Source organism: Talaromyces atroroseus (assembly GCF_001907595.1).
Source record: "Talaromyces atroroseus strain IBT 11181 chromosome Unknown scaffold_7, whole genome shotgun sequence".
Classification (NCBI taxonomy): domain Eukaryota; kingdom Fungi; phylum Ascomycota; class Eurotiomycetes; order Eurotiales; family Trichocomaceae; genus Talaromyces; species Talaromyces atroroseus.
The window spans coordinates 434,137-457,668 of NW_017971439.1; the positions used below are offsets into that span (position 1 = coordinate 434,137).

Here is a 23,532-nt window from a genome sequence, read left to right on the forward strand (position 1 = left end):
GATAGAAAGTCGAGTCCTCATCCTAGGAATTAGACACGTTTATTCCACGCTCAACGTTGCATGTACCAATGATGAACATGTTCATGGGAGTTGCACCCATGTTGAACGACATGCAGGTTTCGATAGATATCAAATTATCTTCACGAATGAAGGATTGTATCGGATAGTTCCAAGATCGGGCTCGGATATTGGAGATTCATATTTGATACTCGGCCTCGATGGTAAGTAAAGATCAGAAGAAGAAGATTAAATTTTTAGACCATTGTCTAGGGCATGCCTCTTCATAAAGCGTAGCAGGTTGATAACAAAGATCCTCCAAAGCATTACGGACAAGCGCGTATTTTTCTATGAAAGAATATAAGTACAGTCGCTGGCATGACTTGGATGAACCCTCTCCCGTTCCACTGATAATATAAACAGGTATCAAGAAACAGACATGCTTCCAATGTTTAAGGCTTTACTGAATATTGACAACCCTGTCGTGTTGTTTCTTGGTCGCTGCCGCTGCCCGCGCCTTTCTCTCTTTCTCATACTCAATCGCCATCTCGGCGAGCTCGTAAAATGGCATACTTTGGGCGGCAAGTTTGGATACACCAATGCCCATGTAACATAAACTCTGTCCAGTTGTTCCAGTCCGGATGCGCCTCTAACCTTGACAAGAATAGAAGATCGATTTGTATCGCAGGGATGTATCTATTAGGGGTTCTTACTCAATCCGCATATTTAATATTGGATTCTCTCGAAGTACTTCTAGTGTGTGATTGTCTAATGATGTGCTTAGAGTAGCATGCGCCTGTTCCGAGGTTTCTGTATTGTTGAATGTGAGCACGAGTTCTGATCGATTTGTTGGATTTATATCCTGAAAAGAAAGCATAGCTGCCATCAGACCGCCGCGGCTGGCGCGAGCATTTGTACAATCTCCTCCACACATGATGATTTCAGATCTGGATATTTACTTTGATATTGTAAGTCGCAAGGACGAATATTTACTCCGGTGAGGATTGGTCTTGGGATTGAGCAAAAGATGGATTCTTGGAATATGCTCTCACCCATTTCACAAGATACTCACTTACATCCTAAACTATTCACTTTACTAACTTATCCTATAAGACTCTATCTATTGTAGGCGGGCTCACAAAGACTATGGGCTCATGCTATCTTCAGGTCATCTTATTCTTAATAGCTCTACTATATAGGTAGACGTGAGTCCGTATTCTGTTATGTGGTATATTATACTGAACAAATGCCAAGTATGATCACGCCGTAACTTCAGTATTCCATAATAATGTGTATAAGCCGAACAATCGGTGAGGCAGGTATAGAAACGTCTGGCAGAACTATTTGGTGTAGCGTTGCCTGTTCCTGGCAGAATCCCTCCCGTTGGCTGCCAGCGAATGTGACGTCACAGGGAGCCGAGCCGAGCCAGGCATCACAAACTGATGCCTGACGGTGACTGGCGCTTTCTCTGCAGAACAACTGTCGACTCTCCCTCTCAAACCCTCACGAACAAGAATCGGTAGACTGGCTGCTGCCCGACTGCTATCTGCGCAGGTCGACAATTCCCCACTCGTGGGGGCGGCATGCGATCTATCAACCTTGGAATGAACCATGCTGCATTTCGTCAACAGAGATATCTATACACCTCGCACACCAAGCGTGGGACTTAGTCTCTGCTCATCATGGAGGCCATACCGCCTTCGTACGAGCATGCCATCATGAAAGATGCATTGGCTATCATCGCTGATTATATTCCTTCAGCGGATCTATGCGCAGCCTCGCTGGTGAGTCGGCGATGGCATGCAATCTTCAACCCGCATATCTGGGGTGATCCAGCGTCCCATTTTGGTACCCAGAATGATGCTGTTTATGGTAAACGCCCCTTAGTCAAGTCTATGTAAGGACTAAAGACTGACGGAACAAGTTGCGTTGACCCGGTTCAGAAGAACGTTGAAACATGCACGACTTGAAGTTCGTAGCTTGACTCACACCCTCCATCTGCCACCAGCACTCTCCGAGATTTATGGTGGCCCTCGCTCCGACTGGCTCAGAGATCTCCTCGACTTCCTGCCACGTTTGCAGTCGTTGAGAGTGTCAACGCTGCCTTTTTTCGACCACAATTCGACTATGAACCTCAAGCTACCATCTGACCCTACACGGACACAAGATTATCCGCCGTATAATCTTCGTCTTCTTTTAGCAGATAGGGAGCCAAATACAACTTCAATCGGTCTTGCTACTGCTCTTTCTCGCTTTCCGGCATTAGTCTACTTGGATATGTCATACACCTCTCCTGTCAGAGACCAGCTCGTGTTCTCTGTGCTGAGTGCGCTTCCGGACTTGCAAGTATTAAAATTGAGAGCGATTGGCCTTAGAGATGTCGACGCCGAGTTTCTCGCTAATGCAATTGGGACTCGAGTTCGAGTACTAGATATACGTAACAACATGCTCACAGATACAGCTGTAAGATCACTGCTACAGGCTTGTTTTATGTCAGAAGAAGCAGCCCAAAACCAAGCAAATGCACTAGACCGACAAAGAGGCCGGGCTTCCCAGGATTTTACATCTTCTTTACTTCGACACCCCGAATTGGACAAAAGATTCTTTGAATCTCTCACGCATCCTCTGACCGGTCGCTCTATATTCGAGAATTTGGCTCATTCTGGCATTACTCACTTATACATTTCCGATAATCGTCTTACAATCGAGGGCGTGGCCGCGCTGCTTGCGTCCAAGAGGCTGCATCTTCTCGATGCTGGAAGTGTGGATACTGCCCGAAAACTGACACAAGATCAATCTCTCCTTTTGTCGCCCGGCACAAGATATGATTTCAATACGGTGCCGGGGGCAGAAAAGTTGGTCCCTATACTTGGCGCATATGCCAAATACCAATTAACTCACATTAGAATAAACCACACTGTTGCCACTAAAGATGCACCCGCCCAAAACGAGAACTCCATAGTTGAACTACTTCCTGAACTACCAGCTGACGAATTGGGCGTACACCATTTCCATGCCGAGCTAGGTACTTCCCATAAACTATACGAATTACCAGCTGAAAACGACGTTTTATATGAATTGGAAGACACATCAGTGTCTTCTGTTCCTAACAACCATACCGACAAAGGAGCCAAGCATGACCAATATCTGGATGAGCCTCTTCTTCCACGTCGAAACTCAGCTTTTGCGGCTGAAGTTGTAGACGATGGTGATACAGTTAACGAGAAGGAGCCAGAGCAGAATGCTCACACAGCCTTCAACAAGGAAGCGGAATCAACCTTACGCACCAAAAAGATTCTGAACCTGCTCGCCAAGCGGCCCAGGACCGAGATGCTGCCACTACGCCATGGACTTAGCCCAACTATTCCATATCTACACCCGTCTCATATACCTCACGTAAAGACGTTAATACTGACTGATGTTCCTTCACACGTTCGAGCTAACTCGCCGATACTTTCCTCACTTATTCGCTTCATTACAGCATGTTCGGACGAAACACTATTGGCAAAGCTTAAAGCGAGGGCAGACTACTCATTCCCTCCCGGGCGTGACCGCCTAAAAGCAGAACAGGAACATGCAAAATCATTATTTGCTCTGGAGTGTCTCGTCTTAGAAATAACCCCGGTGACGAGAACAACAACACCCAAGGCGTTGGGCACCTGGAAACCACAGGGATATGATGATTATACAAGCTGGAAATCGACTACGGGAGACTTTGATTCCGAGCGTCTTTGGTCATCTGCCATGGATGATTTCAGCTTTTTTGGTAACGAAGAATGCGGCGTGCCAGAACCGCACGAGGAAATAGCAATGAATATTTTGAATAAGCAAATTCACCAAATACCTTCCGAGGATGCCATTGACTCGATACATTTTACACATTCAGTACTCTCCGAACTGGAGGGATCAACCGCTGCTGCTTCTTCTACTACTCGTGACAACAACGGTCTCCGCAAACGATTCCAACTAGCATCTGGCCAGCCTGACTTTAAAAAGGGTCGTTCTCCAGACGCCATCGAGGAGCCTGATGTCGATTTGGTGTCTGCTTTGGCGACATTTCGGCGGACCAAGAAGAAAGAGTTTGAAGAGCTTCAAAGGGTTAATAGACAACAAGTCTCTCCAACCTCACATGGCTCAGACTCGAAATCCGATTCCCCCTCATCATCTTCTTCTCCACCGCTTAATTCCCAAACTGCTCATTATACCCCTCTCCCCTTACACGTAGAAGGACATTGGTCCGGTGAAGTAAAAGTGATACGAAACTTCTGTCCCAAAGGGCGCAGCGGGGTGGTTGATATATATGGCAATTACTTCGAGAAAGGTTACCTGTACCCATGATAACAGAAAAGGGATAAAGATTTATTCATTAACACTTGGTTGCAAACAAGAAGTTATGGAAAAAGGGGTACATTCATCCATTCCAGTCTTATCACAGCATGCTCATAAAAAGGTGATCATTTTCAATACTAGTTACATCTTTTTTCCTTTGATGAGTAGCTAGCTGGAAAATATGAACATCTGTGGTGACATGGAAGACCTCGCGATTCATTACGAGGCATTTATTTTTCTCTCCCAAGTTCATCTCTTATATTTCTCAGGTTTCTCTCCTCCATCCCTGTCTCAGGTCATAGAAGAGAAATAAAAGAAAACAACAACACAAGAAATAGAGATGTTTGTAGACTGGAAGAGAGGTTCTAGAATTTTTTTTATTCTTAGTTAAAAGAAAAGATGATTTGATTCTTTTCTCTCCACTTTTTATTTGCCAAATCCCATATCCCAAATCATTATAATAACTTATCAAACCGACTTCGACGCATTAACGAACAGAAGAGCAAAATCAAAAGACTCAAGTCAGTTCATTTATGCGGTCTTGGCGGCTTGCTGGGGGTTCAGCTTCTTGCCATCCTTGTTGTATCGGATACGAGGAGGAGGAGCACGGTTGCGACGGCCTTCACGGGAACGGACACTGTAATCAAGTTGTTAGAATATATGATCCCTTTCCATGTAATGTCGTTTCGTATTTGGGTATGTGTGGTCGGTCGAGTTTTATTTTTTTTTTCCTCTCTTTTCGCGACTCGAGGGTGTTCTTAAAAACGTACCGGACAATCTTGCCGTGAATGGCGCAGGAGACGCAGTACTGAAGCTTCAAGTACATCTTGGGAACGGCGTAGTCTGTGAAGACAGAGGCATCCGAGATATCACCTGCGAGACGAAACAAACACCACATATCAGCTCATAGTTCACGGGAGACGTGAGAAAAAAAAATGCAAATTTCCGGAGTATTAAGGTCGTCGATCTTTGGAAGTTTCCCCAAGCTCTTTCTCTGTTTTTTTTTTTTTTTTTTTTTTTTTTTTTTTTTCATTTTTTCTAGTATATCCACGCTTCCCTTCAAGACCAGCAAATCCTCCTGCATATCGGCACGAAACAGAATGGGTAAAACACATACGAATAGCGGCGGATTCGACCATGTTGCGGATGGTGAAACGCTTGATGGCCTTGTCCTTAGGGGTGCATCGTGAGCAGTTGGAGCATCGGATGGGCTTAACGTGACCACGGCCCTTCTTGTTACGTCCACTGGAAAAGAACAAAGACACTATATTAGCACCGTGAAAGCCATAGAAATTCGAGAGAGTGTGTGTGCAAAGATTTCCAAATGTATCAATTCCCGTGGCGAGGGGTTTTCGACTCGTATGTTCGGATCCGACATTTCGACGCCGCGGGATAATTGATCGATTGATGGGTGGATGTGTCTTTTTTAATTGCGACAAACATGTTTGTTTTGGCAACTTACTTGGACGCTCTCTTCTTGACCATTTTGACTTCTGTGTTTCTGCGACCGGTCGGACAGAGCTGGAAGTTTCTGAATGGGGTGGTTGTCGCGAACTTCCAAACTGTCGATTGGCGATGTTAACGGTAGTCAGATAAGCGGCCCCGTTTGTGGGAGCTAAGCGAGGGCGGTCACGGGATCGAAAGAGCGGTGCCGGTGGCGGCCTCAGGCACCACAGACACATCATGCGGCGGTGGGGCAGTCTGTCCCAACACGGCTTAGCGGCATGGAAACTATTTAACATTTGGTTTGTTGTCTGACTGCGTCTCTCTCTGGTATTTGGAACCCCCGTGCCGACCCACGGCTTCCTCCTGGGATTGTTTATCTGCGAAACTCAGCTCTGTCACGCTGTTATAACACTCCCCTCAATACCTGCTATACCCCTCTACGAGCCCGATCTTACCTCGCCCACCATGTCTGCAGCTGGCGGCGGAACATTTCGGGGCACCCCCAACAAAACAATCGGTCGAGGCAAGATGCCCGACTTCGACTACAACAGTCCCTCGGGCTCTCACATTCCGCGTCCCAAGCCTGACTCTACACTGGGCCAAAGCGATGCAGGAAGCGCGGCCACTGCTGCCAGCAGACAAAGACAAAACCAGTCGAAACGGGACGAGGTAATTGCTTATATTTTCGAGAGCTCTACACGTTCGGGAACGCGGCTGACCATACCCTCTCTGGTGGTGTTCAGGCTATTCGCAGAAAATTGGAAGCGGATCTCAATAAGAAGCGTCACCAAGTGCAGCGCCCTCGTCACAACCGTAAAGCTCCTCCGGGAACGGTGTTGGCCTTGAAGCCCAGCCAGGCCTTGCAAATCAAGCCTAGCACGACCGTGGCCGAAGCTGCACAGTTAATGGCTGCCAAAAGAGAAGACTGCGTATTGGTCACCGATGATGATGAACGGATTGCCGGTATTTTCACTGCCAAAGATCTGGCCTTCCGTGTTGTGGGAGCGGGCTTGAAAGCGAGAGAAGTAACCATTGCTGAAATCATGACCAAGAATCCATTGTGTGCTCGCACCGATACCAGTGCAACTGACGCTCTGGATCTCATGGTTCGGAAAGGTTTCCGCCATCTTCCTGTGATGGATGAGAACCAGGATATCTCCGGTATTCTTGACATTACCAAATGTTTCTACGACGCTATGGAGAAGTTGGAGCGTGCGTACAGCTCATCTCGGAAACTCTACGACGCGCTGGAGGGCGTGCAATCCGAACTTGGGTCCAGTCAGCCGCAGCAGATTATTCAATATGTTGAAGCTCTTCGCCACAAAATGTCAGGCCCTACATTAGAGTCAGTCTTGGACGGCATGCCCCCAACAACCGTGTCAGTCCGGACTTCTGTTAAGGAGGCTGCTGCATTGATGAAAGAGCACCACACAACAGCGCTACTGGTCCAGGACCAAGGCTCAATTACTGGTATTTTCACCAGTAAAGACGTTGTTTTACGTGTTATCGCTCCCGGCCTAGACCCTGCCACTTGCAGTGTCGTTCGAGTGATGACTCCCCATCCCGATTTTGCCCCGACAGATATGAGCATTCAAGCCGCTTTGCGTAAGATGCATGGTATGTATTCTCAGCTGCGGCTTGGTTTAGACCAATACTGACAAGAGAGTAAATAGATGGGCATTACCTCAACCTCCCTGTCATGAACGAGGCTGGTGAGATTGTCGGCATGGTTGATGTGCTCAAGCTGACCTACGCCACCCTGGAGCAGGTTCGTAACTGATGTATACGCTTCATGAAAGATACACATGCTGATTGAATGCTTTTAGATTAACTCAATGAACACCGGTGATGACGAGGGTCCTGCTTGGAACAAGTTCTGGCTATCTATGGACCATGAGTCCGATTCCATGGTGTCTGGGGGCGGCAGCCATCGCCCACACACTCCTCACCGGTCTGTGCTTAGCCCAGATCATTCCAGACAAGGGCTTGAGCGAGGCAATGATAGCGTACTTCCGAATGATTCGGCTTCACACCATGGAGAGGATGTTCATTCAGAACTTTTAGACCACCACCATACGGATGATGTGGACATCCCATTTGCGTTCAAGTTCAAGGCGCCTAGCGGCCGTGTGCACCGGGTGAATGTCATCCTCTCCGAGGGTATTGCTGCGCTTGTGACCAGCGTCATTGACAAGCTTGGTCAAGAGACTGAGGCTGTTGGTGGTGAGCCATCTATCGAGGACGGAAAACTCAGCAGCACTGGATTTGCTCTTAGCTATCTTGACAATGAGGGAGACACCGTTTCGATTACAACTGATCAAGATCTCGCGGATGCCGTTAACCAGGCGCGCAAACTACACCATGAGAAGGTTGACCTATTCGTTCACGATCCCTCTCAACCACCAATTCCAGCCACTGTCGAGCCGCAGCCAGTTGTCTCCAAGCCCCCTACGCCTCCCGAGTCTGTGCCTAAGCACGCGCAGGACGACGAAGACGAGGAGGGCTACAGCCGACCGAGCAAGCAATCGTTGCCCCAACGTCCGGTAGAAGAGCAGCTTATTGCGGGAGTACCCAATGACCTGTTGTTGCCTGGCGCTATTGTGACGCTTGCAGCTGTGATTGCTGGTGTTTTCATCCTCAGCCGCTCGAGCAGTAGATAACATCGCTGTTCCTATTCCTATGCCATTTTCTATATTGAACCCAAGATCCTTCCCCAGTCCCTGTGCCTCGTTGATTGAAGCCGTATAGATATCCGCATTCCGCATTTCTTCAAAGTACGCCTGCTCTTTGTTTTCCTAGTTCTATCCTAATATTGCACGCCGTCGCAGTCATAGCCCCCTTTCCTATTCTAATCTTGAAGTATTTTCCGCAGTACAAGCGTGATATATAATTGAATAACATGCACATACTTCCACCTTTAAAAAAAAGAAACGAGACCTTGGTAAATATTGCGCAGGGTTGCATAGACGACTGACAAAGCAATTTATGCCCAATCGGCACTAGCGCGGAGGGCATCGCGAGCCAAAACAAAGTTGGAAAGTCCAACTGCGGGCGGAATTTTTGGCGCTCTTAACCATCCCACCTTGAGGCTTGTTCACCTCTGTTGCAAACAAGACAAGTTGTCTGCGAGCTGGGATGCAGATGCTGCATCTAAGCCATCACTACTCTCTTCGCATCTGTTAACTGTCTAGCTGTGGTGCATCTCACAGTGCCTGATCGACCCTGCTATCCAGCCCTGTTCGAAAAAAAAAAAAAGATTTAGAGCAGTCCGTCCCCGCTTTTCAAAACAAACCATCACAGAATCAAACTCACCCCCTCCGCTGCTCAGAGATCAATCGCCGCGTGGAGTTTTCCTTTCTGACCGGTACATTACTATATAGCTTCCAGCATGTCCCTGCTTGCGCCAGAAATCCACGCTGCCCTTGCGCAGCTGTTGCAGGCTTTGAGCACACCTGACAATGCGGTTCGATCGCAGGCAGAGGAGCAGCTCAACAGTGACTGGGTTCAGAACCGTCCAGATGTCCTGCTCATGGGCCTAGCGGAGCAGCTGCAAGGTGCAGAAAATACCGTCGTAAGTGGCTACGTGTTAAGTCGAGTCTGTATTGAATTTGGATGCAGGCTAATATTTTTGCTTTTCCCTCTGCGCTCAGACAAGATCTTTTTCTGCGGTCCTTTTTCGCCGAATAGCCACCAAGACCATCAAAGACCCCCGCAGCGGTGAGACCAAGGAAGTCTTCTCGACCTTGACACCCGAGCAACGCATTGCAATTCGGGAGAAGCTTGTTGCTTGCCTGAGCAGTGAGACGCTGGCTGATGTTCGCAATAAAATTGGAGATGCGATTGCCGAGGTCGCCCGCCAGTACACAGATAACGGTAGGTGCTTGTATTTCACCTAGCGAAGGGGGCGAAAAAAAGAATAAATAACAAACGAACACAACAACTGACAGTATGCTTGTCAGGCGAGTCATGGCCGGAACTTTTGGGAGTGCTGTTTCAAGCCAGCCAGTCCCCCGAGGCGGGATTACGCGAGGCGGCATTCAGAATTTTTACTACAACACCAAGCATAATTGAAAAACAGCATGAGGATGCTGTCTTGAATGTTTTCAGCAGGGGCTTCAAGGATGATAATATTGCAGTGCGTTCAATCTCTCCTAATGTCATGCTAACTGACGCCGGTGGTTAATCTTTTACGGACGGCTGTCTAGGTCCGAATCGCTGCAATGGAAGCCTTTTCTGCTCTATTCCGCTCCATTCCAAAGAAGTCACAGTCCAACTTTTTCGCTCTTGTTCCAGATGTCTTGAATATCCTACCTCCGCTCAAAGAGGCGGATGATAGTGACGAACTGTCCAAGGCCTTTATAGCGCTGATTGAGTTGGCTGAAATTTCTCCAAAAATGTTCAAAAGCCTTTTCAACAATCTTGTCAAATTCAGCATAAGCGTCGTCGCAGAGAAGGATCTTAGTGATCAAGTCCGACAGAATGCGCTTGAGCTTATGGCAACATTTGCAGATTACGCCCCAAACATGTGCAGGAAAGACCCGACTTTTGCCACGGAAATGGTCACTCAATGTCTCAGCCTGATGACAGATGTTGGTGCCGATGATGATGATGCGTCCGAATGGAATGCGTCTGAAGATGTGAGTTGTCGTAAACTTCTATAGGTCAAACATTGCATGCTAATGCTTATGAATCTAAACAGCTTGATCTTGAAGAAAGCGATTTGAATCACGTCGCTGGTGAGCAAACGATGGATCGATTGGCGAACAAGCTTGGCGGCGAAATTATCCTCCCTGCTACCTTTGCTTGGATTCCGCGCATGATGTCGTCGTCAGCTTGGAGAGATCGACACGCCGCTCTGATGGCTATCTCTGCTATTTCCGAGGGTTGCCGCGACCTAATGATCAGTGAATTGGACCATGTACTTGCTCTTGTCGTCCCTGCGCTACAGGATCCTCACCCGCGTGTGCGCTACGCCGGTTGCAACGCCCTTGGTCAGATGAGTACCGATTTTGCTGGTACCATGCAGGAGAAATACCATGCAGTTGTCTTGAACAATATTATCCCCGTTCTTGATTCGCAGGAACCTCGTGTCCAGGCCCATGCTGCCGCTGCCCTGGTTAACTTTTGCGAGGAGGCAGAGCAGAAAGTTCTCGAACCCTACCTTGGAGAACTACTTCAACACTTGCTCCAACTTCTTCGCGGAGATAAACGATTTGTACAGGAACAGGCTCTTTCTACAATTGCTACTATAGCGGATTCCGCCGAGGCTGCTTTCGGTCAATACTACGAGACATTGATGCCCTTGCTTTTCAAGGTGCTGCAGGAAGAGCAATCCAAGGAGTACCGCCTATTACGCGCAAAGGCGATGGAATGTGCCACTTTGATTGCTCTGGCCGTTGGAAAGGAGAAGATGGGACAGGACGCCATGAACTTGGTGAACCTCCTCGGAACTATCCAACAGAATATCACGGACACGGATGACCCGCAGTCTCAATATCTGCTCCACTGCTGGGGCCGTATGTGCCGCGTTCTCGGCCAAGACTTTGTGCCTTTCCTTGCCGCAGTCATTCCTCCACTTCTCACTGTTGCCGCCGCTAAGGCTGACATACAATTGTTAGAAGACGAGGATCAGGTTGACCTTGTTGATCAAGACGAGGGGTGGGAACTTGTTCCGTTGAAGGGCAAACTCATTGGTATCAAAACCAGTGTTCTGGAAGATAAGAACACCGCCATTGAGCTTCTTACTGTCTACGCTCAGATCTTAGAGGCTTCATTTGAGCCGTACGTCGTTCAGACGCTGGAGAAGGTTGCCATTCCCGGATTGGCCTTCTTCTTCCACGACCCCGTGCGAGTGTCCTCTGCCAAGCTAGTTCCTCACCTGCTCAACTCGTACAAAAAGGCACATGGTGTCCAGTCACCTGGATTTGCCGAGATCTGGAACAAGGTGGCAGGCAGAATCATTGAAGTTCTCAGCGCTGAACCCAATATCGATACTCTTGCGGAAATGTTTCAATGCTTCTATGAATCAGTGGAGGTAGTCGGCAAGAATTGCTTGACCCAAGAGCACATGCAAGCATTCATTGAATCTGTTCAATCGTCACTGGAAGATTATCAGTCCCGAGTTAAGACGCGTGCCGAAGAGCAAGCCGAGGCAGACGACAATGATGAAGACAACTTGTCGATTGCTTATGCAATTGAAGACGATCAGACTCTTCTCAGCGATATGAACAAGGCTTTCCACGCTGTTTTCAAGAACCAAGGATCAAGTTTCTTGCCAACGTGGCAACGCCTGTTGCCGATTTATGATGCTTTCATCAACAGCAACGATGCTACACAGCGCCAGTGGGCAACCTGCATTATGGATGATGTGCTTGAGTTCTGTGGTCCAGAATCCTGGGCCTTCAAGGACCATATTTTACAACCTCTCGCCAATGGACTGCAAGATTCCAATGGACCCAATAGGCAAGCTGCTTCATACGGTGTTGGTGTTGCTGCTCAGAAAGGTGGCCCAGCTTTCGCCGAGTTTGTGGCTGCCTGTATTCCAAGTTTGTTCCAAGTAACACAGCATCCACACGCTAGGGCAGAGGAACATGTGTTTGCAACGGAGAATGCTTCGGCCAGTATTGCAAAGATTATACGATTCAACGCCGGAAAGGTCCAGAACCCACAGGAGGTTGTGGACAACTGGATAAACACGCTGCCAATTACCAATGACGAAGAGGCTGCTCCATATGCATACTCTTTCCTAGCCGAGCTGATCGAACAGTAAGTAGTAACCCAGCCGTTGATTTCTATATTCATCAAATTTGCAGACTGGAAATAGCTTCCCTTACTGACACAATCATGAAAGGCAAAATCCGGCCGTTCTCTCAAACGCCGACAAGGTATTTGGATACATTGTTCAGGCTCTAGACAACGAAACACTTCAAGGTGAAACCGCGAAGAGGGTTGCCGATTTCGGGAAACGATTAGTTCAAGCAACAGGCGTGAATGCAGAGGCAATTCTGGCTGGTGTCAACCCAGACAACCAGGAGACGGTGCGGAAATATTTCCAATGATGAAAGCTAAGAATATCATGTCAATTTTCTTTTCCTTCTTATTCTCATGTAACTTCCCGGCTGTTTATTTTGTTGTTTCTCCTATACACCTTTCTACGCCTTTTTTCTTTCAGATTTATGATTTGTTGTTCGCTCCTATCGTTGTGTCGGTTTTATCAGGAGGGAAATTTACGCCTCTTTTCAATGACCACGTCCAAGAGAGGTTCATTATATTTTCTTGGAAGATGTGGCACGGCGGCGATTCATATAAAAACAACATTAATTAGGGCATGATAATGAAACCATTCAATTACGAGGTTCGTCAGAAATGACAGGAAGCAAAAAAAATATAACTAAATAAACAAATAAGATAAAAAAAAAAAAAGAGAGAAACGCTTTTCTATATGCAATTATACATACATGCATGTCCTTGACGGGAGATTCAGTCGATATCCATGAATCAGTTCCCTTCAGAACCCTTCAATATCGAGCCCACATCATGCAGCTGCAACGAATCAGCTTCATCATGACTATATGTGCCAGCCATCCCATCTCGATGGTTATCATGCCGCATCGTAGTCCATCCGAGCTCAACGTCCCGACTATGAGTCTGCCGATGATTGGTTCCGTTGTTATTAAAACTATTAACACTATTACTATACGATTCGTTGCGAGCATCTGCCTCATTTCCATCCTCATATTCAATGCTGAAATGATTAGTCTGCAATATCGGCATTAAGAGACTCGGCGACTGACGCCCATTATTGGCATCAAGGCCCGGAAAGAAGAAGAACGACGAGTTGGTTGTCGTAAATCCATCATCTCGCAGCGGCTGCAGCTGCCGCTTTCCTCGTCGTCGACTACTATTTCGAGATGTCCTTTCACTGCTATTAGGAGTCGATAAGCTCCTTCTCCTCGTCGTCGGTGTCGGCGTCGCCGCACGAGGCGGAGAAGAAGGCAGAGACACAAACGGCGGAGGAACGGAGGGATCTCCAGCCGTAATGACGGTTTGGTAAGTGAGTCGCGGTGACGAAACAGGGACAAAATCTCTGCTGATAATTGAGGAGGTCTGGTCGAAGCTGGGTAGGTCTTGGTTGCTGTCGCCGCAGAGTCTTGTCGTTGGGTGTAAAGAAGAAGAGTGTGGGATTGATGATAGACTGATTGTGCTAGTAGCATTGCTGGTATTGCCCAAATGACGGCTGTGGCCGTTCCTGTGCTTGGAATTCTTGCTGTAGATGCTGGTTCGGGATTTGAAGCGGTGCAGGCCTGCAGTGTCTGCGGCTGTCACGGTGATGGGAGGAGCGAAAGGATGACTGGGAGATGGAGATCTCCTGCTTGTGTTTGTGGGATGGTAACCTGCGGTCAATCGGAGGAATTTGACTCTTGGGGTTTGGGGGTTTTTCCATTTTCGCAGTTTGTCCATTGTCTGAAAGTCTTTTAGAAAGTGGTATACTACTAGAATCACGGGCCGGAGCTTGGACATTGAGCCGGTGATGATGATCACGGCGTTTTCGATCCTGTTTGGTGGTGAGTTAGGGTTTGATACTGAAGATAGTGTTGGCATGGATACTCACGAATACAAATAGTTCCACGTATCGAGACGGTCTATGATGGAGTCATGTTAGAAGTTGTCACCAGATACCCTTTATATATATGTGCACTTACATGCATAATCAGTTCCGTCATGTCGAGTTCTACTGACTCCCACAATAGCAAGGACGTCCGCAATGGTAGCCCTAATCCAGTCAGAGAGGCATCCATGGGAGTCGACCTTTGGTGTACCTAGGTAGGTGACTTACAGTAGACTGAACGAAAGGAGAATACCCAGGCTGGCCTTAGCATAGCTTGCAGCATGAATGCTGCAAACCAAACCGAGGGCTAGAATTGTGAGGCAAAGATTGGATGCTGCATTGACAGCTGCAAAGATGTTAGCTATCTCCTATTCATATAGTATGTTGAAATTGAAGCCCACCTCCTTGTGAATACTGCAACGCCATGATTGACGGCGACGTCCAACACTCCGCCGTTTCAAAGATAGCACGTGGCCCATGCACTGAAGGCGCACATTTGACCATGTTGTAAATAAGCAAGACAATAGTGACGACAACCTGAACGATGATAACAGTCCATATTACATACGTCCGGATTCGCGACACGCGTTGGATGAAGTATAGAAGGAACGCGGCGAAGGATATACGCCCAAACAGTCCACATAGCGAGCCGAAGATCATGGACAACATTTCGTATTTCATGGCGTCGACAAAAGCTTCGGAACTGGCGAGCTGCCAGTCGTGTCGTCCGAGACCCCAGTACACGGCGATGGTGGATAGAGCAGCTTTGACTGTCTGCAAGATCTGGAAGGAATGAAGGACTAGTATTAGCAAGAAATAACCATTCAACCATCTAAACTTTTTTTTTTTTTTATATACTTCATACACACCCATGCTATAATCATCAGGACGTCGTCCGATCGTACAATGCGGAGAATCCTGAATTGGGAGATGCAACGAAGCACCATGACTATACTTGATAGCCCAAACAGGAGCCATATACATACTAGACTCCTCGTTTGATGTTCATTCATGCCATGCGGCGGCAAGTCTGTTTGTCGAGGGTCTATTGTTGGGCTCATGATCGAGAAAGCCAAGTGCTAGCTGTTGACCAACAGCGTCTTCTGAACACCTGGTGTCAGTATGCATCCGTCTGCGTTGCCAGTGGCATACGTATGTCATTCCTTCGTTGGAATTGGTAGCAGCATCGTTTCAACAAAGGCGCCAGTACTAAGTAGTCAGTGTTCTTGATTGCGTCGTTGGGGAGCTTTGTTGCCGTGAAACTTAAGAGAACCTTTAAACAAGACATATGACAGTTGGATCTAACTCGGCGCCGATATAAAGCGAGAAGAAGAAAGGAAGAGCTCGTGGCAAACGCTTCTATCTAAGCGAGCCTCAAAAGAAAAAGGCACGCCCCTGTCGAGGTTCATCATCGTATGGGAAGGTGGAGATAAGCTTCTTCAATCTGTGAGATTAAGTTAGCTAGTAATGTAACCGTCAGACCTAATGAACATGACTCTGTGGCATTCTCCTACCAACTCAGAATGACATTAGAGGAATGCGTGGCGAAAAAGCAGAAGCGATATCCCTTTGCAGTAAGATCTTCCGAATGCGGAAATAGATGGGGTTACCCCGTACCTTGGGTTGAAGTTCGTTTGCCCCAGATTATCGGATTTCGCCTACAGATTAAAGTTTCTCATGAAGTTGTAGCCAATGGTATTTCTGAAATGGCCTTTACAATTTCAGTTCGGCGACTATGCTGCAGGGTCTAGCCTGGCCTGGCCAGCAATACTATGCCACGGGTACAATGCCCATCAGTGATAAGCGAGTTCAACGCGTTGCAAGGGGATCGATCGATCAATCCGGGGAGAGGATATATATCTCTATTTACTGGAGACTGTGCATGAAAATTTTTTGTCTCGTGGATTTGATTTCCGCGTGTGAAAAAGACGGCGCATGGCAGAGTCAAGCCCTAATAAACTAATAAATACCAGAGGTCCCAGGCAAAACAATGATGGCCAGGATTATTCTATGAAAAGAATTTTCTATATAACAAAGAAATCCCGAGTAGAAAATATACAGATATTTAGGTCTTACAAAAGATGATAAAACAAGGAGAGTATCTTAGGTACGACTTCATTCACCAACGACCATCTCCAAAATCTCCAGAACCTGTTCTTTCTCCGTCAATGGCACAGGATTACTCTTGCAGCATCGATCGTCCAGGCTGTTCTTCGCCACCACATCCAACTTGTCGCGACCAACCCCGACGGCCTTCAGCGAGCGAGGCATGCCCAGCTCGCGGATAACCACGTCCAGAAGGTCGGCTAGATCCGACGACCCTGGGTCGGTCCCATATTTGCTCATCACGTCGCGGACAGTTTCCTGTTCAGTAAGGAATTTGTAGAGTTGTTCCTGTCGCGCCACATTGGCTCCTTTGGCTGCGTTGAATCTGCACACGGCTGGGAGCAAGATGCAACTTGTCTCTCCGTGGCCGACTCCAAGCGGACCAAGCTGTGTATTTTGTGTCGTTAGCTTTATTTCACAATTCGAATAGTTAAACAAGACCGGTGGGAGAGCGTACCTGATGTCCTATACCATGGCTAGCACCTACCTGAACGATCTTTTTAACGTGTGTACAAGCCGCCATGGCCTCGACCGAACCCAACTGACAATCCAAACGAGCAGCAAAATCATTTCGATTCTGCTTACACCTCAAAAGCCCGGATACCAGCATCCCCAACGCCTTCACAGCGTATTGGTCAGTCTCCTCATAGTAAACATTCGAGCAAAGAATCTCAACACAATGATCCACCGCCCGAATCCCCGTACTCAGCCATATCGAATCGGGCGTAGTAGCAGTCAATTTCGGATCGAGAATGATCAAGCGCGGGCCCAGTAGGGGCGCTTGGAAACTGTGCTTGCGATGCGTCTGGTCGTTTGTGCCGCCTGCAAAGTCGGAGTATTCACCGGCGGAGAGCGATGTTGGGATGCTGATGATAGGCACTTTGGAGCCCTTTGTTGCTTCTTTGCTAGATGCTCTTCCTTCGTCGGTCAGGGTATTTATTCCTTCCAACGTGGAAACGTCGTTGGCGAGAGCCTATATGTAGTTTTCGGGCGTATTAGAATCAGATATATATTCATGCTTCTGTCAATACCCAAGACTTGTCCGCGGTCTAGTATACTTTAATATGAGAGTAATAGGATGATTAACTCACAAAAGAAACTATCTTGGCCGCATCTGTCAAAGTGCCAGCACCTAGAGTCACAAGCAAATCGGCACCAGCATCTCGAGCTTCATTGGCAATCTCCACCACCTCAGACCACAGAGTATGAGGTTTCATGCCAATGCGTACGCCAACCACTTTCTTCTCCTCACCTAGAGCAGCTTTCAGTCTGTCCAGGGCATCTGTATTGCGAGCCAGAGACCCCGAGCAAATCACATACACCTTGGAAGCGTGGAAGAGCTGCTTAGTATGCCGAGCTGCAGCTTCAGGGAATGCGATCCCATACGAGATTCGAGGTTCTTCACGGCCAGCAAAGGCTGGGCGTAAGGTCTCTTCTTGCGTCGTCATTGGAACTTTTCCTCCTCCTTCTCAATATCCTCCTTCGGATTCACTGCTTGCCTAGATATACGTGAGTTTTCGTCAGAATTAATATATATGCAGGAAGCTCCTGAGGATCCATGGATGCAGGTGGTATCCCCACATTTTGGCCTAGAATAAGAGTCGTGAGCACTAAACATGAAACTAGCAAAAGGAAATAAGTTGCGTTGCAATTGAGTGGGTATAGTTATCATAGTTTGACCCGGTCAATAACAGCACGGCATATACGCCATAGTGTACTATCATGCCACCCGCCGGGGACGCCAAGTCAGCATCTACATACATACATACATACATACAAACACACATGAAGACGCGGGCTCAAAAAAAGGATAATAAAACAGACGAAGCATCATGTAATTTTTATATATAAGCAGAATCGTGCGCAATCTCTTTCTCATTGGCCCCTCTTGGCTAACAAGTTCAGCGCGCTGCCAGCCAGAATGAATGCACACTGGTCCTTGCTGAGTGTATGCTTTACTGGGATGGTGAAAGTCTCCCCAGTCTTATGCTTGGTAACCTTGAGGCTTACCTCGCCGCTGCCACCGGAAGTCAGCAAATCATACAATCCTATCGTATCGACTTGGTCACAGGCACTAATGCGATCGTAGTCCGCGCGGTCCGCGAACGTGAGCGGGACAACTCCTTGCTTCTTCAGGTTCGTCTCGTGGATACGAGCAAAACTCTTTGCCACGATGATGCGTCCTCCCAGGTAGCGAGGTTGTAGAGCAGCGTGCTCTCGGGCACTTCCTTCTCCGTAGTTGTCTTCAGCGACCACTAACCACTCATGTCCCTGGGACTTCCACTGCTCGGCTAGCTCTGGAATGGCGTGTTGCTTGCCCGCCTCGTCGTAGGCGACGTTGGTCTCGCCAGTTTCAGCGTTTACGGCGCCAATGAGGGTGTTGGCGGAGATGTTAGGGAGATGGCCTTTGTATTTGAGCCATGGTCCAGCCGCTGAAATGGTATCTGTAGTGCATTGACCCTTGACTTTATAAAGGACCTTCAGACTGGCAAGATCTTGAGAAGGGAATGGCGCAAAGGGCTCTAGAATAGCCAACCGATCCGAAGTGGGTGACACAACAACCTCGACGGAGGGATCCGGCACTGCCGCACTCGGGAGAAAATCCGGGTTGCCTTCCTCAAAACCGGCACTGGGCAGGCTGTGACCAACGGGGGGTTGGAAGCGGAACGAGCCACCGTCAGGCGTAGGGATAGAGTCGGTTATGGGGTTGAACGTCGTGCTGCCTGAATAGCTCATGGCTGTCACAATATCTGGAGAAGCTAGGAAGTTCATGGTTCGTCGGTTGCCATCGTTACGGCCTGGGAAGTTGCGGTTATACGAGGTCAGAATGGCATTGTCTTCGCCCTTCTGGACTCCGTCTGTACGCTTCCATTGACCGATACAAGGTCCACATGCATTAGCTAGGACGGTGCCGCCAGCAGCAGAGAAGGTCGCTAGAGTCTGGTCCCTGTCAAGTGTGGCGCGAATCTGCTCGCTACCGGGAGTAACGAAGAAATCGGCTTTGGGTTTCAGCCCGGCTGCAGATGCCTGCTTAACCAGGTCCTCTGCCCGGGTCATATCTTCATATGAGCTGTTTGTGCAGCTACCAATGAGTCCAGCGCCGAATGTTTCCGGCCACTTGTTCTCTTTCACGGTTTCCGCGAATTTAGAGAGAGGGACCGAGAGGTCCGGCGTAAAGGGCCCGTTAATATGGGGCTCAAGTGTGGACAAGTCAATAATAACTAGCTGGTCATACTCGGCCTTGCTGTCGGCCCTGAGCAGACTCTGAGACCCAGATGCAGCGATTTCTGCTGCAGCAGCAGCGACAGCAGCACGGTTGGTGGCCTCAAGATAGGGGACATGGTTCGGGGAGAATGGGAAGAGCGAGGTCGTAGCACCAACTTCAGCACCCATATTACAGATTGTTGCCATTCCAGTACAGCTGAGCGTGTCAACACCAGGTCCATGATACTCAATCACGAAGCCTGTACCGCCGCGCACGGTAAGTTTGCCGGCAAGATGTAGAATGATATCCTTTGGAGAAGTCCATCCACTAAGACGACCCTCCAAACGTACTCCAAGAACCTTTGGAGCCTTTAATTCCCATGGCGCATCAACCAGCGCATCAACGGCATCGGCGCCACCAACTCCAATGGCAATCGCACCCAATCCTCCGGCATTCGGGGTATGACTGTCAGTACCGAGCATCATCAGGCCGGGAGCCGAGTAATTCTCCAGCACAGTTTGATGAATAATTCCAGCGCCGGGCGGCCAAAACTCGATTCCATATCGCTTAGCGGCCGACTCGAGAAAGTCGAAAACCTCTTTGTTACCCTGAATTGAAGCGGGCAAGTCAGTGTCCGCGCCTCGTTCTCCAACAATCATATGGTCGCAGTGGATGCTGGCTGGGACCGCAGTAGATGGCAGACCGCACGACATGAACTGCAACAAGGCCATTTGCGCCGAGGCATCTTGCATAGCAACGCGGTCCGGCTTGAGTTTCAAATTCGCCTGTCCACGAATATCCCGGCCGTTGTTGGTGTTGGAAAGCAGCGACTCCTCCACATTGTCCAGATGAGAGTACAGGATCTTTTCGGCTAGTGTGAGCGCGCGCTGCGAGCCTAAGATGCGTCGCACTTCTTCGAGGTTTCGAAGGATCTTGGGGTATGGGGGTATGCGAGAGCTGGACGCAGCTGTAGCGAGGCTACGGCGTGATGCAGCAGCACATGACGATAACTGTAGGAAATTAATTTCACATGGTCAATTGAATCCATCTGCTCTTATGCGAAGGGGACGACAGTACTAACCCTGCGAGTGGCCGCTGCGCGCTGCCAAACCAGCTGCCTCACCATGGTGATTCAATCCCTTAGGATGGGAGTCGATGACAATGGGTCTAGAATATATACCAGAGGCAATTGAGAGCTGCACCGCTTGAAATAATTACGCTCTGCGTTCTCTTCTTCTCCACGTTCAAAGCGACCCAGAAAGGAAGAAGTGAAGAATTTACCCCAGCAAATTTATTATTTGCTTCAATTTACGTCGGCTGTGATTGGCTCTCGGAGTTGGGGACTAGCTCCGAAATCGGGCTTGTTCGCTGTATGCGCTAGTGCTGATTTAGGCACAGTCACATGACTACACAACTTGGACTTAATGCTTTAACTATAGACTAAAAAAATTACAGGCTCTTCATGCCTACATAATACGAGCAAATAATCCAATTAATCAGAAACTATGTGAAGCATCTCCGACTAGCACTCCGGTTCATGTAGATATAAACGTAGTGGAAACAGGCATAAACTTGAACGAGCTATAATTATCATAAAACATTCAGTAGAATTATCATATCGTACAGATCCAACAGACATTACTCTCCTCCCCGGTCTTCTTTGTCTTCATCGACAGCTGCGCGCAGCTCGTACGCCAGTTCGTAGCATTCGGCCAAGAGGGAATTGATGCTCCCTTGGCCCTCTGGGATATCATTTCCTATATAGAATTTCCCATCGATGCGCATGTTGTCGATTGAGTTTAGCTTTTTTTTATGGGTTGGTTAGTATATACAATTGCATGTAAAGAAGTTCGACTCACCTTCATGCTGTACGGGTAAAGCTCTCGGGCATTCGAAACTCCGCCCGAGTCCTTGACTTCAACAAGACATCGGCGTAATGTCTGCAACTGGTTATAGATAGGAAGAAGCGCTTCTGATACTGGCTCTGAAGCAATGAGAAGTGCGTAGATGTAAGCATAGCTTCGACGGATCAGGTAGAGTAATGTCTATTGACGTGTCAGTAAGAGAAGAAAAGCACTCGGTTTGAGAACACAGTCTGAGGTTTCGTACTCGCTGAGCATGAATATCAGCAGGCTGGCCTGTAGCATCAATGAAATTGCCGCTCACGCGGGCCTCATCAATGCGATCAAGCTTGCGCTGAAACTGGAAGAGATCCGTCTCACGCAGAGACCACGCCTGTGTCATCGAAAGCCGCTCTAGCTGATTCCTGATTTCGAGAAGCCGCGCGTACTGCTCCTGGAAGCGATCGTCAACCTGGCCCTTTCTGTAGAGAGAATCAACGAGTTAGCTTTCGAGAAGAAACGAGACATTCGAGTTGAAGTTGACCTACCTTGCAAGGACAATTTCTGTCCACCTCCAACATCGGTCCCAGAGAGGCTTGACAACCTCCTGACCACTCAAGATCTGACCATCGGAACCGACAAAATTACCTTCCTTTATCTTATTCTGAACTTCTTTTAATCGTTCCTGCAAGTCGAGAACCTCAGAAGCCGAAAACTAGAAGAAACAGATTTCAACAATATGTAAGCTAATTATTCTTTTATCTCTGATAAATTCGCACACATACCTTCGATCGAGTGTTGGCTGCGGAAGTGGAACGGAGAATCGAGACCAAGGTCTCGTGCACCGGCGCTAGTTCAGGTGCGAGAGGCTCCAAGGCCTTGTGCAGGTTATTTAACGATACTTGGCATTTTTTCAGGCGTTTCTCGAGGAGTGTGAGAAGATGCGGAGAATAGGTATCCTTGCCACGTTCAAGGGTTTCACGCATGGTTCCAAGGGTTTGGGCTATGGATTCGAGATCCTTCGCGCTATAGAAACCTGCCTCGGCGAGATGGTCGAGCAAGCGCTGGTATCTTGGTCAGTATCGCGATCGAGAGAAGAGTGACACCAGTCAGATCGTCGGCATACCTGGACTGTAGTCACTAGAGAATATCTAGTATCATAAACCCCATATTGTCAGCTGGTTATACTTTACTCAAAAACAACAGTGCTGGGGGAACTCACGCCGCGGGGGCCTCGTTATTCCGGCCAACAGTGAGAAAGAGGAGAGAAATCAGCTGGAAGCAATCATCCAACACATAGTCAACTATAACAGAAAAGTAACAGTTCATGTCAGCGTGAGAACTCTTCTGAAAGCCAAACGACAAATGCTCAAGGCCCACTCAGTGCTAACGTCGGTTATGTCGGTGGTCTTGATCTTGATCTTTCCGCACAGCATTCAGGGCCTCGACCTGCCCGATAACCTCTTCGTACAGAGGCAGGACATCGCGGGATTTGATATAAGATGATTTGTCTTGCTTCAATAGCAGGAGCGCATCGCGGGTGCGGAGAAGTCGCTCCAGTATAGGCTGCTCCCGCGGATCGAGAGGAACAGGGACAGCGGGGGATTCCATGACGGAACAGAAGATTGAAGAAGAGTGCAGTTACAGCACTCTGCACATCCGGGAATGAAAAGAGGGTTGGTTGTTTAGTTGTAGGAAGCGAATTGCACCGAGCAATGGAGCTGCGCGGAGGGTTTGATGGAGCAGAGGATGCAATCGGCCAAAAGTGGGGGGGGCCGCCTGACGGGAGTGGAGATGGTCTCATTATTGAAATATTCTAGAGTCTACGCAGTCTGTATACGTGATTCCGCCCAACCTACGTTATATATACACGAGGCCTTTTTCAAGCTCGACATGATTTGCAGATAGCCACGTAGCACAGAATCTACTCGTGAGACCAGGAACAGAACACTGCATGCGACTTCTTTTTTGGCAGGTCTACAGCGGCCCCGAAAGTAAGG

At 48.2% G+C, this 23,532-nt stretch overlaps 8 protein-coding genes across 8 annotated transcripts; 3 read left to right on the forward strand and 5 right to left on the reverse strand.

Moving 5' to 3' along the window:
- Positions 1 to 1,679: 1,679 nt before the first annotated feature.
- Positions 1,680 to 4,335, forward strand: UA08_05621 (hypothetical protein; the record flags this gene model as incomplete). Its single annotated transcript, XM_020267911.1, has 2 exons — positions 1,680 to 1,894; positions 1,977 to 4,335. The coding sequence occupies 2 exons, from the start codon at positions 1,680 to 1,682 to the stop codon at positions 4,333 to 4,335; spliced, it is 2,574 nt and encodes an 857-aa protein (XP_020118947.1).
- Positions 4,336 to 4,857: 522 nt separating this feature from the next.
- Positions 4,858 to 5,811, reverse strand: UA08_05622 (40S ribosomal protein S26E; the record flags this gene model as incomplete). Its single annotated transcript, XM_020267912.1, has 4 exons — positions 4,858 to 4,963; positions 5,097 to 5,199; positions 5,444 to 5,571; positions 5,789 to 5,811. 4 exons carry the CDS (start codon positions 5,809 to 5,811, stop codon positions 4,858 to 4,860), a joined length of 360 nt encoding a protein of 119 aa, XP_020119005.1.
- A 426-nt stretch (positions 5,812 to 6,237) lies between these two features.
- On the forward strand, positions 6,238 to 8,432 carry UA08_05623 (hypothetical protein; the record flags this gene model as incomplete). Its single annotated transcript, XM_020267913.1, has 4 exons — positions 6,238 to 6,441; positions 6,516 to 7,389; positions 7,446 to 7,540; positions 7,599 to 8,432. The coding sequence occupies 4 exons, from the start codon at positions 6,238 to 6,240 to the stop codon at positions 8,430 to 8,432; spliced, it is 2,007 nt and encodes a 668-aa protein (XP_020118949.1).
- A 728-nt stretch (positions 8,433 to 9,160) lies between these two features.
- UA08_05624 (hypothetical protein) lies at positions 9,161 to 12,830 on the forward strand (the record flags this gene model as incomplete). The annotated part of the gene is made up of 6 exons (XM_020267914.1): positions 9,161 to 9,343; positions 9,423 to 9,645; positions 9,720 to 9,907; positions 9,978 to 10,409; positions 10,472 to 12,537; positions 12,623 to 12,830. 6 exons carry the CDS (start codon positions 9,161 to 9,163, stop codon positions 12,828 to 12,830), a joined length of 3,300 nt encoding a protein of 1,099 aa, XP_020118948.1.
- A 439-nt stretch (positions 12,831 to 13,269) lies between these two features.
- UA08_05625 (hypothetical protein) lies at positions 13,270 to 15,327 on the reverse strand (the record flags this gene model as incomplete). The annotated part of the gene is made up of 6 exons (XM_020267915.1): positions 13,270 to 14,326; positions 14,384 to 14,414; positions 14,475 to 14,545; positions 14,609 to 14,726; positions 14,782 to 15,163; positions 15,250 to 15,327. The coding sequence occupies 6 exons, from the start codon at positions 15,325 to 15,327 to the stop codon at positions 13,270 to 13,272; spliced, it is 1,737 nt and encodes a 578-aa protein (XP_020119202.1).
- A 1,168-nt stretch (positions 15,328 to 16,495) lies between these two features.
- UA08_05626 (hypothetical protein) lies at positions 16,496 to 17,934 on the reverse strand (the record flags this gene model as incomplete). The annotated part of the gene is made up of 3 exons (XM_020267916.1): positions 16,496 to 16,873; positions 16,944 to 17,459; positions 17,578 to 17,934. 3 exons carry the CDS (start codon positions 17,932 to 17,934, stop codon positions 16,496 to 16,498), a joined length of 1,251 nt encoding a protein of 416 aa, XP_020119201.1.
- A 427-nt stretch (positions 17,935 to 18,361) lies between these two features.
- Positions 18,362 to 20,817, reverse strand: UA08_05627 (putative aconitate hydratase, mitochondrial; the record flags this gene model as incomplete). Its single annotated transcript, XM_020267918.1, has 2 exons — positions 18,362 to 20,701; positions 20,773 to 20,817. 2 exons carry the CDS (start codon positions 20,815 to 20,817, stop codon positions 18,362 to 18,364), a joined length of 2,385 nt encoding a protein of 794 aa, XP_020118933.1.
- Positions 20,818 to 21,329: 512 nt separating this feature from the next.
- On the reverse strand, positions 21,330 to 23,143 carry UA08_05628 (hypothetical protein; the record flags this gene model as incomplete). The annotated part of the gene is made up of 8 exons (XM_020267919.1): positions 21,330 to 21,494; positions 21,551 to 21,736; positions 21,801 to 22,014; positions 22,081 to 22,247; positions 22,318 to 22,596; positions 22,659 to 22,683; positions 22,755 to 22,836; positions 22,924 to 23,143. 8 exons carry the CDS (start codon positions 23,141 to 23,143, stop codon positions 21,330 to 21,332), a joined length of 1,338 nt encoding a protein of 445 aa, XP_020118934.1.
- Positions 23,144 to 23,532: the final 389 nt, after the last annotated feature.